The 17,220-nt window shown below is 32.8% G+C and overlaps 2 protein-coding genes and 1 long non-coding RNA gene across 6 annotated transcripts in view; 2 read left to right on the top strand and 1 right to left on the bottom strand.

Annotated features, from left to right (window-relative positions):
• LOC121114021 (uncharacterized) overlaps positions 1-17,220 on the bottom strand; it is a 133,299-nt gene that overhangs the window by 59,159 nt on the left and 56,920 nt on the right. For all 4 annotated transcript variants that reach the window (XM_071887086.1, XM_071887089.1, XM_071887087.1 and 1 more), the window contains exon 3: positions 9,092-9,410. In XM_071887086.1, the coding sequence (XP_071743187.1) occupies positions 9,092-9,409 (318 nt within the window). In that variant the 5' untranslated portion in view covers position 9,410. The remainder of the gene's footprint in view (positions 1-9,091; positions 9,411-17,220) is intronic.
• Positions 3,245-3,873, top strand: LOC139904929 (uncharacterized). The gene is made up of 3 exons (XR_011779256.1): positions 3,245-3,377; positions 3,435-3,540; positions 3,737-3,873. It is a non-coding gene; the product is annotated as an uncharacterized lncRNA (long non-coding RNA).
• Positions 7,335-9,093, top strand: LOC121114022 (rhomboid-related protein 2). Its single transcript, XM_040707837.2, has one exon. The coding sequence runs from the start codon at positions 7,752-7,754 to the stop codon at positions 8,913-8,915; it is 1,164 nt and encodes a 387-aa protein (XP_040563771.1). The 5' UTR covers positions 7,335-7,751; the 3' UTR covers positions 8,916-9,093.

The raw sequence follows: 17,220 nt of genomic DNA, 5'->3' as shown, positions 1-17,220 counted from the left end.
GAGAGAGCAAGCTAGAAGAAGCTTGTCAGCCAGCAAGCTACTTACTTTTTTTTCTTCTTTAGAAAGAAAGACTTTTTATTCTTATTTTAATGAATATTCAATTTCGTTCTTAAATAATCTACTAATAAAAAAAATAAATTGACTTTGAGAAGAAAAAAAGAAAATTCATTTAAAAACTTTTCAAAATGAATTTGATAACTTCATTAATTTTATTATTATTATCGAAGAAATAAAAAGTTAGTTTTCAAATGAATTCGTAAGAAAAATATATATCATTTATTTCATAGGATAAATCATTTCAATCCATTTCCATCTTGCAATTTCCTTTTTGAGAATGAATATTTATGATCCTACAGTTTATTTTGTCATCATTCCATTCAAAGGATCTCTTAATGATTCAAAAGCACGTATTTGGACAACGATACAAGAAATGTAGTTTATGATTTGTTTGATCCCTTGTTCAAAGCCTGATATTGAATTATCCATATTAATACCAAAGAGGCAATATTTATATTATGAATGAAGCGATGGGTTGCAGATTTATAAAATGGTCCAGAAACTTTTACGTCTGTCTTTATAGATTTCCTTACCCCGGTCAGAAATAATAAAACCCTAGATTGTCCCACAGCCATCGCTGCAAATAAATTACAATAATTTTAGTTACTTGGAAGAAGGGCGAGATCATTAAATGGCGTATTAGTCATTAAATCTGCGAAAAATAGGTTTAGAGTGGGGATTCTAAAGTGGGAGTAGCCTCTAATTACGATTTTATCCTCGTATTTTTGAATTCCAAGGTTTCAATACCCCATCAAACGACAGCTGAAACAAAAATAAGCAAGTTTTGTTTCCATTCCATGTCTCTAAGATGAAAAATGTCGGAGCAAAGAGGCAACATGTGTGCGATGCCCTTCTCGCGGGGATCAGAGTCGAGAAGGCTGTAGAGACAGTTGGCATCTCCATCCAGACTGCTTACAACATCAAGAAGTCCTTTAAGGAGTGCCCCTCCCATACAGCCAAGAAGAACTATAACTTTTGCAGTGACAATATGGCTGACTTCTGGTCTTCACTCTCTGGACTTTGCAGTTTGCTACATCTTGGATAATTTTTTTTGCCTCCTCCAAATTTGGATCTGCTCTGAGCTACCATCATGAAAGTGTAGTACGCCATTCACATGGCCTTCATCGTCAAGAGCGTCCAATCTGTTCGCCGGCGTGTTGACGCTGATATTGCTGTTGAAGGAGGACATATTGAATAAGAACTATAGCCAAATGTAATATTTCAAAATATCAGGAATAGGTTTTGAGTTGTATTTTCTTGATTCCATAAAAATCAAGCTTTTCGTAATTAAGTCATGCTACTGCAAGTTTTGGGTGCCCACGCAGTCTATAGTTTGTAATTAAAATGACTACAAATGTAATTAAATAAGGCGTTATAAGGCGCATAAATTGTAACTTGTACAATCTGTTTGTTCAAGTAACAACTTGTATACAAATCGCAACTTGTACACAATATACTCTTATGAAATTACCGGGTGGAAACATTCAACTTGCACACTTGCATTATATAGATTTGAGAGGTTCTGTGTAAGTAAATTAGAGCTGTCTGTAATTGTATATGTAGGCATGTATCTCAAGCACCCACTGCTTTCTGATTTTTTAAAAATCGGACGACGAGAAATGTAATTGCAGCGAGATTCAAGGAATAGCGAATCAACTCTTGTTCGTGTGGGTCACTCTCCAAACGAAAATGGTTCGTAAGACCATCTACAATATCAAAAAGAGGCTAGACCAAAAGAGGTCATACAGAGAAACGAGGGCTCCGGAAAAAAACCCATCATTAACTCAGATGCCCTCAAGGACGCCCCTGATCTCGTTACTCGAGGGTTACAGGTCCCCTGGGTCTGGGTTCAGGCAAATTTCCTTGACGGCAAGATGGGCTACTGGCTCACATTGTAAAAATTACTCAGACCTTCTTAGCTAACAATATCACTTTCTGGGACAAGAGAATGTGGTGACCAAGCAGTCTGAATGTCCATCACCTCGAATGTTCTTTCTGACCGAATATCGAGAGGGTCCATCAACAGAACGTTGAGGCCTATGGCGGAGGAACAGAATAAATCAATTTGACATTGGAAATGTATCAGAGAAAAGATTAATAATAATTTTTATTAAATGTATAAATTAAAGAATGGTAGTTATTTTCATTTTTCTTTCCAAGTGTCTGGGTTTCAAGTTTCCACCGGTAAATGTAGTTCGTAGTAATTTTTTAAATACGCTACGACAGGAAGTTTCCATCCTATGACGTCTGACTTCAACGTCAAGTTAAGTATTTAAAAGATCAGAAAAACCGTGACAAACTAGAGAGTTGTAGATACATTGAAACTCAAATGGATTGCATCAAAAAGTTGAAATCCTATCTTTCTGAAAGTTCTATGAACAATCAATGTTTCCTTAAGTCAGTATTGTAAATCCTAAAGTAATAGTCAAATTTTTCATTTGTTGTTAAAATAATTAATAACATAAATTTTAAGTTAATTAAGTATTCCTTTACTGATCTTTATTATATAAAGCACTCAGTAGTATTTTAACTTGTTTTTAATAAAACACAATGATTTACTTTTAACTAGGAACTCAAAAATTTGAAATCATTGTTGTTATTGTTTTTTTAATTTTTTTTTAGCTATTATAGATTTGCTGTAATTTAAAAAGGTCAGTAATAATTTTATTTCCAACGTCTGAAAACTATATATCTAAAATTGTATCAATAAAATATTCATTTCCCCTTCTTTTTTTCACATAAAATGAATGCTATTTTTTTCTAAATAGCATTCATTTTAAGTATCAATTAATTTTAACATAATACCAATACCGATTTCAGTATTTTAATACCTTTTCGACTATAAGTAGTAAATAAAATGTCGGTAAGGGTAATTTACATGCATCTTAAGAGGTGGCCGGAGGATTTTTTAGTGGGATGGTGGGAGGTAAGGGGCTGTGGGTTAGATCAACACTTTGATGACGTGTAAAAAAAGACAATTATTATTATTGTTTTCCTTAATATATTGGGGGATTAACGTTATAGGTAGAACAATTTGACGTATTGACATTGCAAGAACCTTTTCAAATCAGATAATTAAAACAAGTAAAAAACTCCCTTCCAAGTTTGAGCTGAGTTCTTGTCTTACGAACTTTTTATTTGACCACATATGACTTCACCTTATCATTTTCCCTCCTGACGTATGTAACTTTTCTTTCCTTTTACAGAATTCAAGATGTCAACCCAATTAAAAAGGTGACTTCCTGGAGGTGACTTATTGAGCAATGTACATAAAGTTGTATAAAATATGATCACAACATGTGCAAGATTTTTTGTAATTGGTAATCTAAAGAGTGTTTTTTTTAAAATGCTGTTCTCATTGTTATTTAATTATTCAGGAGAGAACATTTAAGTATACATTAGTCACTAGTACCTGTGTTCAGGAAAGGCATAGAGTCATAATGAGGGTTTTCTCTGGAATTATAAGTCCTTGTTTGATTAAGGGTAGAATTGAACTTAAAATTAACTTTAAAATGACATTTTAAATTAGTCATTACTTTAATTTTACTGCTACCGTGTCGTGCAAAAGTTTTGAGACAATTTGTAAAACTAAAACTTGATTCTTTTTCCCTTCTAAAAAGAGTCCAAAGTTTCTTCTTTTCATTTATGTTCAATTCAAAAAATTAGATTTTATTATCAGGTCGCATTCACAAGATTGGAACCTTTCTTGCCAACAGAATTTCCCCAAAAGTAGTCATTGAGGATAAACATGGTTCAAAGAAAATCCTTTCAAGGAGCAGCTGATAAGGTTGAGGATATCAGAGAAGCATGGCAGAGGGGTAATCCAAAAAAATTGACTACTGAAGCTATATTCAAAGTCTTTAAAGACCCCCTCGATCTCTTGATACCGGAGATGTCCATAAACGTTTATGTTTCAAAACCCACCGCGTCAAGGATCATCAAAGAGGCTGATAATGTCTCTCTACGAGCCCAAAATGTACCACTTCTGAGACAAGAGATGGTAAATAAGTGGAGCATCAGTTATGCTCCAGTTTTTCTGGTTAATTTTTAGCCTCCTCAATCATCAGATCTGAATTTATGGATTATAGAATTTGATGCTAGGTAGAGTCCTAAGCCTGCTGAGTATAACACTCAAATGTTGAAGCCTTAAAAGATGATGTCAAAAAGGGGAGGGGTTGTTATGCCAAAGGCCTACATCAAAAGAACCTGCAGGAAATTCTGCTGTCGCCTGAAAACTGTTATTGAGGCCTACGTTGGTAATATTCCGGATTAATTATCTTTAATATCATAATTATAAATGGTATGAACAAAGTTATTAGGGATATTAAATATATTCAAAATTATACATAATTATTTAATTCGTTCATTTTAGTTTCAAAACTTTCTGTAGTAGTTTAACACTTTTAACTCGATATAAAGAAAATAATCAGTGCTAATATCGATCTAACTAAGACGTTTACTATTTTAACATTTCCTATGCCTACGAATACATATATTTGTATAATATTTCCGCACTGTTTATGTTTAGTAAATAAAAACGAATTTAAAAATATGTATACAATTTTTACTTTCATCTCTTTGACTTTTCTTGTCAAAACAAGAAAATGAAAAAAGAAGCCATCAAACACAGAGAGTGAGTTATACTTATATTTAAGTCGTGATTTGGCGCCTAACTAAGGCAATTTATTACAATGTCTTCTTGTATACATATTATAAATAAATATGTATGTATGTTAAGACATTTGTACATTATACATACATAAATACGAAAAATCTACGATATATTTCCTCAAAATGACTTCCATAAATAGACCCGAGACTCTCATAAAATTACAACCCTTTAGAGTACATAAATATTTATTATGGAGACAGGTTTATAGTTGCAGGGATTCCCATATACATAGATAGACCCTTAATTCCTAACTGAATACTAATGTTAATAAAATAAAATAAAAAAAACTATCAAATCGCCAGCAAGAGTGGAGCAAGAGCAGCAAGACTCAATGGCCCATAGATAGATATCCAATAATATATTATGGTTTTGAAATCCATAAAACTTTTTTGTCAAACAAAAAGTAGGGAGAAATACGCAAAACTATAGTCCTAAGGGGAAAAATATTCTTCTCAAATGAAAATAAGAGTAAAATTTGGGAAAATGGATCATAATACGTATGATAATTGGGCAACTCCTTCATAAGATTTCCCTTCACTCCCTCTAGACAAAATGAATGTACTTTTGAGCCAAAAAAACAAGTGTCTATCCAAAATAAAATTTCAGCCAATTTTTCTTGTTATTTTCCTTTTTCATTAGAATATACATCCATTAAGTAGTGTGTATATCGGCCAAAAGTTCATTATTTGCGTACAGTTAATTCAAAAATAATTCTGCCAAAAATCATTGCAAGTATAAAAATATATACATAAAATAATTATATTACGTAGTACAAAAGAAAGGATATAGAGGGCTCTTTTTAGAGCAAAAGGGGTGCAAAAGAGAAGGAGGAGGGGGAAAATGAAAGAAACTCTCTTTCTCTCTTGCTTTTACGTTATACGTTAGATAGCTTTTGGTGAGACATCTAATGTTTAATTTCGGAACTACATGATATATATATGTTTAGAGAGAGAGTTAATAACTCTTTAAGTTATATTTATTTATAGGGAATGAGTATTTATATATAATATTATATAAGGAGAGAAGGAAAAATGAACGTGAGAGGTTTCGTGGACACTTTTATATTCTTGTATATTTAACAGATTTTAATTTTATTTCTAATATTTTTTGCTCCATTATTTCATCTCACTTCCTTTTGAAATTATTTCTTATTTAACTCTATGTAGGTACACTGTATTCAGGTAAAAAAAAAACTTTTTTATAAAATTATTTTTATTATTATGTATTTTTTCTTCGTTTTTCTTTTTCTTTTTAATATAAGACATTAATAATCTATTTTCTTGAACTTTTGCCAAAAAAGTAAAAAAAAAAAAAAAAAAAAAAGAAGAGAAAAGATGACGAATAAGGAACGAAATAAAGAGAAAAAAAATGTAATAACAATGACTCAGGGGTACCTCTCCTCCATGCATCATCCTCATGCCCTCCTCCACTATCGCTTACTTTATATTCATTTTATTACATTTATCAATAAAACAATTGTTTCATAATCAAATGTCTTTGATGATTAATGTTTATTTGAATTCCATTCCTTTGATGATTCCTTAGTTTAAAAGTGTTTGTTCCTTTATTATATATCTATTTTAAGGCTTTTCAAATAGGCGAAAAATAATACTCCCTTTACATAGACCTGATTCGATATGCCCGGCATAAATACGGTTATATTTGAGAAGGATGGAGTTTGTGGAAAAAACAATTTTAGTAATAATTGTTTATCGAAAAAGTACATTCTTTCCTTATTATTGTTTACGTCGATCTACCGGAATGTTCGGTAGATTGTCATTCCTGCTATAAATTAACTTTATATACTTTTCTCACGTGCATCTATGGTGGATTTTACTACTAAAAGGGTAATGAAAGGCAAAGTTGTATTACAACAAATATGGGACCGATTTAATCCGGGATTAATAGGATATTACTGTAGCTGGTGTTAATCGTTTTGTTCAAGAGGAGCAAATAATTTATTTGATAGCATTTGGGGAAGTAATAATTTTGGGAGACATTTTAAATTACTTTTTTTGTTTTAATACAAAATTTGACACTTTTTGAAATTAATTTGCTAAATGTCAAAATTCGACGACATTCATTTACTTATTTTTTTTTGTTTAAATTGTTTCACAATGACGGTTGCTCTTATGTACAATATGTGGGTATCTATTTTTTATGTTAAATTGGGGAGCCAATAAAAAGTGGCTTCAATGCCTCCCTTAAAACCGGTACAGTAGTGTACAATGTACATATATTCAATGAATGACGTCCCATATGAACATGCTCCAACATACTCTGTTCATTGCAGAATATATATAGCTTTACCCTAACCAGTAAGGGTAAAAATTGTCAGTGCTAAAAACTAAAGTTTGGATCTGATTACTAAAATGGTCATGAAATGAAAAGTCAAGACCTATTGAATCCGGACGAAACGGGCTGTTATTAGATATCTATCTACACGTATATTTTTTAATGGAGTTAGAGGCCTTAATTAAAAGCAATTTAAGTAATTGATGTATAAATATTATGCTAGTTTATTGCTTACAAGGGAGTTTTATTAAAGAAAAAAAATAACAAACAAAATAAATATGATTTAATAATGTGTGTAGTTTTCAAAGAGAGAGTTTGTGTGTGTGTGAATGTGTGGACCGGGAGTTGAATAATATAAAAGTAATAACAGGTAGTAGTGGACCTTCGATTTTTGTTTTTTCCTTTTAATTTCTGCTGTTGATTCACGAAAATCATCTGCAATTTATTGCTATATAGAGAGTTTTAAAGTGAGGAAGGGAGAATTATAAATGTACATACATACATATGTTGTTTCTTCTTCTTTGTACCTGCCTGGAAATCCTTCTTAGTTCACACACCCTAGTCTCCTTTATACCTGGCCCCGTTAACTACACAGAAACCAAGGAAGAGGAAGGATCAAATCTACATTGTTACAGCTACATCTAAAACAAAATAAACAAACAAACGGGTCAAAAGGAATGAATAATTTAGAGCAGAGAAGGGACCCACCACAAATTTGAATTTGAGGATGACTAAGAGAAGTGAACATTTAGAGAGTGTCTTTCGACAGCTAGACTACTTGGACGACGCATTTGAAGACGGTTCTGTCTCTCACGTTGGACTTAGACGCATCATCCTAGAAACTCCGGAATTAGAGGCTGAAATCGGCTCTGCTCTCACTCGAACACTCCTGAATCGGGCAGAACGGAATCTCTACGGTCGAATATCCTATGAAGAATTTCTTGACACTTACTCCGAAGTCCTACGCTATCAAATGGCACAAACCTATAGCTCCAGCAATACCAGTGGATCCCGCAATCCCAACAACAACAACAACCATATCTCTCCGCAGTATGCTTCTCGATGGAACAGTCCCATCACTCCCAAGGGTCATGCCCACTATGCATCCGTTAAATTGGCTATTCCCAAGTCGGAGCGCTCTGTTCGTCTCTCCTATCTGGATCAATATTCATGTCTTCCACCACCCATATTCCTATTCCTCATCTCTCTAGTACAAATCGGAATTTTCACTTGGCATGCCATTCTCCTGACTAACATGGGGAAAACAGTAGGGCCGAATGAGCCTGTCTATCTCGGATATCTCATCTTTAATCCCTTTAAAAAGAGGGAGGTCTGGCGATTCGTGACCTATATGTTTGTCCATTCCGGATACTTCCATCTCACATTTAACATCCTGGTTCAGCTCCTTCTTGGCATTCCACTGGAAATGGTGCATCGATGGTGGCGTGTCCTTTTAATCTACTTTTGCGGAGGGATTGCTGGCTCTCTTCTCTCATCTCTCACAGATGGAACCGTTTATATAGCAGGAGCTTCCGGAGGGGTCTATGCCCTCATCACAGCCCATTTGGCCAATGTGATATTCAATTGGAAAGAAATGGAATATCCGATCCTAAGGCTCCTAGCCTTTCTACTCGCCATGGGGATAGATATAGGAGTAGCGATTTATTATCGATATGGAGTCGGTGTGGAGACTAAAACGGCTTATGCAGCCCATTTGGGTGGAGCAATCGTGGGGCTTCTCCTTGGGATTGTTATTTTAAGGAATATTCGAGTGCGATCTTGGGAACGCGTTATTTGGTGGCTTTGTCTATTGGCCGTTTTGGCTCTGTTCCTTGTTGCAATTGTTTGGAATGCTGTGAACATTGGGCTCTATGAAGGGGGATCGCTATGAGTGAATGATGAATAAATAATGATACTCGTTAGAATTGTCTGATCGTTAAAAAGTCTATAAAGAATTTTATATAAAGTGTTTTGTCTCCGTTTTTATATATATATATATATAATATGTATATTGATTAGCAACATTATAAAGGATTTAATGCAAATTAAATAAAGTAAAATACTCACAAGTCCCGAGTTATTATTTCCATTAATTCCCCGACTATTTTCTTGTGAGCCACTACTCACTCCATACTCTGAGGGGGTCGAAGAGGAGGAAGGGGAAACGGCACTGCTGCAATGGGGTTGCTGATAGTAGTTGCCATAGCCATGAGACGGTGCGACATTACTGTTGACACTCCCAGAGGAAAGAGGATGATAATATCGCTCTGGAAGATACTCGGTTGGTGGGTAGGAGCTTGGAGAGGATCCGGGAGGGTAATTAGAATGATGATGATATGTAGAGGCTGACACCATGGTTCCAGGACCTGGAGGAACACAAATCATCCTGCGGAGGCAATAATAATAAAAAAAGGTATAAAAATGAAATTTGTCAATAAAATTATATAAATAATTTTATTTAACCCTTTACTGGGTTCAATGATTCCATTTTTTTTTTTTTGGGGGGGGAAGGGAAATATTTAATGGACTTAATAAAAACAATTGGTAATATTTCATTTTTCCTAATTTTGGTACAGAATCAGAATGTTTGAAAGAAATTAGGGGTGTACCGATGCAATGGAATTGGTTTCAGAATTGGCAAGAACAGATTTTACACGATATATTTTGTTTTCCATTTCTACTTTTTTTTTTTTTTACTAAAGACTTAAAAGGAAAAATTAGTCAATATTATTTATATACTATATATAATTTCAATGAGCATTCAATGAGATTAGAGCACTCAAAAAGATAGCCAGTTGGTTTTTAACTAAAAATAATGAGGGTTTTAAATATCCGGATAACAAATTAGATTAAGCCGGCACTACGAAGTGGAAAGGGTAGTTTTTGATCAATGTGAATCCATGCTGATTATTCGTTTAACGGGTATTAACGAAAAGGATTTGTGGATTGTTTTAAATATTTACCATTCCAAGAGTATCAATCTATTCAGTGATCAAAGATCCATGATAATTAAATTTTGTCATGATTCTTATTTCGCAGCAGACCTCCCCCCTCCCCCCCTGTCCAACGATTCAAATATGGACAGTTGATAGGCAATCTCACGGGCATAAAGGCTTCCATATTTTATTTTATTATTACAGGTATAGATATTTTACACAAATAAATGTTAATTTTTTTAAATTTATTTCCCCAAGAACTAGAAAAGGTTTGGAAAAATATATCAATCTGCAAAGGTGTATCAATTAGCATGTTTCCTAATTTCTAACACCCAGTTTGAACTAAATGAATCTAAGCAAATTTATATTTTAACTTGATGAAACTCTAGAAACTAGGATTAGATCCGAATTCGTTCCAACCATGAATATTTCTAAAAGAATCACTCATTACAGGGGCGTCCCCAGGTTTATTGTTGGGGGGCGTCGTAACTTTTTTTTAAATCCAAAAATGTAAACCTTAAAAAAAAAATAATAGTTTTAGACGGAAAATGTTATAATCCCTAACTGCTCATAAATAATTTTTTTAGGAAAAAGCTTCCAAAATCTGTAGCTATGGACAAAAAAATGTCAAAATCCACACCTATTCACAGAAAATTAAATTTTCTACTAAAAATTTCAAAAATTAAATTTTTACTCTTTTATTTATAAATTTCCATAAGTACTCACAAAAATTAATTTTTTCGGGAATATAATTCAAATATTAAATTTATTGCTCTGCTGCATAATTTCGCCGAATGAACATTTTTTAAGAAAAAAAATCTTGAAAAAAATAAAATTAACAACTATTTTTGTATAAAAATTTTTCATCCTGAACAAAGAAGATTCTAGTAAAAGTAAAAAATCCTTGATTTTTTTTGTTTGGGGGGGGGGGAAGGGGGCTACATCCCTTCTAGCCACCCCTTGCAAACGTTCCTGTATTATCAGATGTTATCATTTTAGATCACTAAGCTTAAATATAGGAAAGTATACCTCAACTTACCAATTCAGCCTTACATATACTGCTTGTTACCCCCATTAAATTTTACTACTTTAATATTTAAACGCTGAACGAACGCAAAATGGAGCGTTAAAAACGGTTGGTCACTTACAAGCCTGATTGAGTCTATCTGTAAATATAAGAAAGTTCCCACTTCCCCAAAACGGATTCAAAAGATAATGTTAATTCCCAACTAACTCATCGAGGAAAGTTAGTATTCCTGAACTTTTTGAACACTTGAAAATTTGAACTATTAACAAAAAATATTAATATATAGCAAACACAACCAAATAATTATAATTTCCTTATGGAATTAAACGGTATAATAATCTCTAACACAAATGTTTACTTATAGAGATGCTTTCTGGATGCATGGACAAAATCTGCCGCTTCAAAAAACAACAACTACAAGCTTATTTTATAATATTTATTTTTTTATAAAATGAAAACAAATATCTTTATTAGGATATAGAGCAGCTATCTATTCAATGTATCCCCCGTCTGCGACCAAAACCCGCTCAATGCGGCTACGATACCGAGAACAGGCATTTTGGATCTGCGCTGCTTCTATCTCACTGAATTTCTCCTTGATGGAGGTGATGAGAGACTGCTTGGTGTTATGGGAGGAGCGGTTGGTCATGTTCTCCCCGTAGAACCAAACAAAGTAGTCCAACGGGTTCAAATCCGTTGATAAGGGAGGCCAACAGGAGAAGGGTGCGAATGCAAAAGCATTGCTTTTCAGACATTCATGCGTCTGCTTAGCTTCGTGGGCCGGAGCCGAGTCCTTCTGCCATATCCACGCCCTGTCGCTGACGACATACTTGCCATGGTTCTCATGGAACGCTTGGGGTCCTCGTCGATGATGTCCCTGACCTTGTTGATGAAGGTGACGTCCCGGACAATCCTGGTGCTCTTCTCCTCCTTCTTCTTTCTGTCAACAACGCCCATCGGATCCGATAACTCCTCCAGCTGCTTCCTGAGACTTCTGACCGTTCTAACTGGCATTGACAGAAGGCCAGAGATGTCAGCATTGCTTAATTTCATGTGATCACTAAGCATAATCTGAATAGGAGCGGACCTACAATCTCTCTCATTGAACATAATGACTTTTCTTGGGCACTTAAAATGATGCTATGACTACAAATTGTAAACAATAATTGAAGGCTATGACCCGGAAAAAATTTAACACAAAAACAGACGGATCAGACATCAGCTGATGGAGTAATGTCGTCTTTAAAATGTATTATATTGTATTAGACATTTTGTTTTACCATAAAGTGCATTTATGTGAACAGTATATATCTACTAATCAATTATGTCACTACAGATATGTGTTTTTGGTCAATAAAAACCCACGTGATTATGAAAAAAATAAAAATGAAGACGTAAGTTCTTCCCCCTCTTAAGAATCCCTCGTAAAACCACGAGCAATCAATTTACTACATTTTTATATTTTCATTTTTTGGTACAAGGATAGGAAGTCGTTGTTCCCTTACGAAGACATAATCAATTTTTATGTAACTTGTAACCCATTATATATATATATATATATATTTTAATCAAGGAACAACCTAAAAAACTTTTCCTTCTTCCAAAAATGTCATGGTGCTTTTACCTTCATTCTTTCACGCAACCTTTCTTCCGAAAAGTAACGGGGGAGGGAAGGCCCCAAAATCAATTGCCAGGGGCGTCCGAAGGATTATTATTATTTCTTTTTTGAGTGGGGCTTGTTTTTTCAAATTTTTTTTTAATACAAAATCAAGAATTAATTTTTTTAGAAAAAAATTTGAAAAATAAAATTTAAAATAATAAATTTAAAAAAAAAAAAAAATAATATTAAATTTCTTGGAAAAATTTTTTTGCCATCCATAGCCACTCTCTATAAACTTCAAAAATTAAATTTCAAATATTGAGTTTTTGAAAAAAAGAATTAAAGGATTAAATTTTTTCTATAAAAATTTCAAATAATAATTTTTTTCAATATACAATTAAAAATCAACAGTTATTCAAAAAAATTTAATTTTCTTAGAAATCTATAATTATTCTCAAAAAAATAATTTTTTTGATAAAAATTTCAGAAATCCATAGTCATAGTCAAAAAATTTCACAAATGTAATTTCAAATATAAAGTTTTTTTAAAAATAAAAGCAAATATTACATTTTCTCTGTACAAATTTCATAATATCATAGTTATTGACAGAAAATTTAATTTTTTGGAATTGTTTTTTGAAAAATATAATTAAATTTCAAATATTAAATTTTCTAATAGAAAACAAAAAATCCTTTTTGGTGGAGGAGGGGGCTACATCCCCTTCTATCCACCCCCTTTGGATACCCCTGTTTGGTAATTTTTCCCAAAACCGGAATTATTATTCAATATTTGTTTCCAAATTGTTCACTACAATAGTAAGTTAAAATTTAACTACTCAACCTTCAAAATACATATTAGGCAAAAAGACGCCGAAAATCAACAGTGAACAATAAAATAATGTGTACATTTTTGTGTCTGTCATGTAAAAAAGTGACAAAATTATAGTTTCATAGGTTTTGCGTATCTATATTCGTAACAAACATAAGCACTTCAACATAATTCCAAGTAAACAGTTTTGCATCCAACATTACTCAAATTGTTAAAACTAAGAAATATGAACAAAAAAATAAAAGGTCCTTGAAATAATTTAACTTTTCTGGTTAAAAACAAAGTTAAAAATAAGAAAAATCCAAACTAAAAATTAAGATAAAACAACCAGAGAGGAATGTAAATTTTTTTGCAAATTGCAAATAATTGCAAAATAATATTTTGTTAACCGAAGAATTAGTCCATTTCTTTAATAACTTTGATTTATAAATTAATAATGGGAAAAGTCTTTCTTAGTCATTTTTGCATTAATTATTTGTTGACTTTTTATAATAATCATTGCGTTTTATCTTGACCCCCCCCCCCTCCCCACATTGATGTACTAAAAAATTCATCTCTTTCACTTGTTGGCCCAAAATTCTCAAGTAGGTCATATGAGATCCCCTCAGAAGTTTCTCTTAACTGAAGAAGTTGGTCATTAGTCTTGCTCACTTCTTTACAAGACAGGCAGATACTCCTCGGGTCGTTCAAAAATTTGGCTCCAAACATCCAACGTCCAACCGAGAGTAAGCGATATTTGAATCATCACTTAGAAGAGTTCTTGATGTTTCTCCTTCTCAAATAATCACAAGAAGGACCATTGTGGACTTTTTGAAACACCTCCTAATTTCTGACATAGAAACCGTCGAGGTTTTCATTCTGCACAGTATTTTAACGCCCTTAATTTAACTTAACCCTGATTTAAATGATTGTTCAGCTATTTTATCAATTAGTAAGGTAAACCAATGACCGTCCGCGTCAATATCGGCGAAGACGGTTCGTACTTCCAGATAATTAAACTGTCCTCCTATGAGCCGTTTCTAACCGAGAAACAATTCACATGTTTATATACATCCATGCACCCTTTACAGTTTCAACCGTTTATCATGACATCATTTTAAACACCTCTCTACATAAATAAAACCTTTTAAACTAAAAACTTCTCATAAAATTATAAATTATCAGATTCATGAGGATTTGGATAGGAATTCGCCTATCATTACCACATCGTCAGCATTATAGACGATGACACTTTTTATAGGGTCAAGTCATAAATATTCTCCCCCTTTTCTCCTTAATTGTGATAAAGAAAAAAAAATATCGTTTAATTTTTGCAATCTACATATTTTTAAATATATGAAGACATAAAAATAAGAGATCAACCCCCCTCCCCTCATCACAGATAGTCTTCTAGATATACAATATCTAAGTCAAAAATATTTAAGCATTTGTTATGTTGTTTTTTTCTGTTAAAGAGTGGTGTTTTATATTAAGTGAATATTTCTCATAAGGGGAAAAAGCTCGTATATATTTTATTTGTAAATTAAAAAGATGAGGGAATCCAATATTTCTTAATCTATATATTATCCCTTTTAATAAACCATTAAAATATATGTTATGAATATATATTTGACCCTTATAAAAATGATTATGTAAAATAGATCGGTAACGTTATGACCCTATCAGAGTTTTCTCCTCTTAAACACAAAGTTGTATGAAGTATGGTATATGAATTTCACCAGAGGGAGAAAAGATAAGACTATCTTTATAGTTCCCTCCCATCCCCTTCAAACTTGGTCAACCATTTTTCCGTTCCTTAGTGATGTATTGGATTTAATAAATATGCAATTATATATTTGTGCATGGACAGTTTGCTCAAAGCACTCTTCCAAATGTCATTATGCCGCCGAACAGACACTTTACCATACAGACCCTTTACCGAAAAAAATAATACAAACTAAATTTTATAGGATGATTTATACGTGGAGACAAAATCAATCATTTATTTTTTCTAATAGATGGCTTTAGTAATGTGTATTTCGCGTTGTATAAATATGATTGGTGTACTTTATAGGGTGTTAGAAAGATTGTCTACGAAAAAACTTTATAAAGTAGTTTTGATGATCGTTGTTCGTTCGTGCTGGAGACTAACAAAGAGAAAATGCGCCATATTTCATAGTTGTTTTTTTTTAACAAAGGGAACAACCTATTCAGGCGTACGAAAAAGTGAATAGTGATACTCTAACACCCAATCATGCGGTATTATGGTTTTGTGTATTCTGTTCCAGTAATGTTGATGCCAAAGATGCACCAGACTCTTGAAGGTCAATTGTCAAAAATATTGATAAAATAATGGAAATGGTCAAGACTGACCGGAAATACTTTTGATTGCCCAGGATATAAACATCCATGAAAAATAATGGATTTCTTTGAACCAAGCCTATTATTTAACTACATATTAATTACAAATCAGAAAAGGATAAAATGTTTAAAAAGGGAAAAGGTAATTATATCATTGAATAATTGGGATTCAATGGACAATCTGAATCAGTGAATTATTGAATTCAAATGTGTTGAAGCTCTTAGGCCCCTGGCTTAGTCTTGATAGGCACTCTTCTATCCCAAAGTCGTCTCTTACTCGTCAAATATATGTATCATTTTGGTTTGGCAAAGTTTAGAGGGGGGGGGGAAGTTTGCACAAATTATGCTGTCTGTCAACACAAAACAAATATAGACCGATTTTCCCCAAAAATGAGTCTGGATTACATATTTAATATTCTTCAACGAATAATTATCGTCCATCTCATTTTATTTTTTATTCATTTTACATACCCAAAGAGCTAAGAGGGAAAAACTCAAATACCATACCTCCAATATGGCGTTGCTTTCAGTTTATTATGTTATTTGTGAAGTCATTCAAAACACTTCATACCCTTTTTCCATCCATTCAATGAGGGTAAATGTCTGAACAAAAAATAATAAATCTTTGTTAGGAGAACATATGTACATTAGGTAGTCGGATAGAAAATTCTATCACGTTTCGATTCTTTTTTTCCTCTAAATTTATTGGTATTTTTATCAATGGATAGTGAATAAGTTTTGTTTCTACATATTTGAGTCACTAAGGGTTATTATGTCGAACATGAAAAACTGCCAAAATAAAAGAAAAGGAATCTCTCACTTTAAAAAAACAAAACAAATCCCTACAACATACAATTATGTATATTATTTTGATCTTTTAGTCAGTTGTTAAGGTACTCACTTAACGGCGTCTTTTCTATAATTTATTCATACACAAATGGGTACAAAACCCCATCCCTATCCCTAAATGATTGCCACCTTTAGATATGATGAATACATCTACTTAAATACACATTTAAATATATATTTTATCAAGGCTCCAATTAGTTTCAAATATCTGTACTACGATGCAAAAAAACATGTGCACGCAAGGGGAACTAGTGTTGGGCTTAGGTCTGAAAATCCAAACCGGACTGTCCAATAGGACATTGAAAGAGCGTAATAACCGCTCCAACCTCAAGAGTGTATTTTATTTTCATCTATTTTTTTCATCATCTAACTACTTGCAGCTAGTCTAGCGAAACATCATTTTCATACTTCTTTTTTTTTTAGCATACATGTAGGTAATATTTTTTACAACTATAGTTGTTGCCCCATCCTGTTTCAAAAACTGTTGGATCTGGGCCGGTTTCATATTAAAATAATTCAGTCTACAATATGAAATCAGACTTAAAAATAAATTTGAGGGAAAAAATTCGGCTTTAACTTTGATTCAGATCCGTATGAGAAAAATCCCTTAGGACCA

This window comes from Lepeophtheirus salmonis, chromosome 3 (assembly GCF_016086655.4).
Source record: "Lepeophtheirus salmonis chromosome 3, UVic_Lsal_1.4, whole genome shotgun sequence".
NCBI lineage: Eukaryota > Metazoa > Arthropoda > Copepoda > Siphonostomatoida > Caligidae > Lepeophtheirus > Lepeophtheirus salmonis.
The sequence above is the reverse complement of the archived record's forward strand: the minus strand, read 5'-3'. Positions and strand labels throughout refer to the sequence as shown.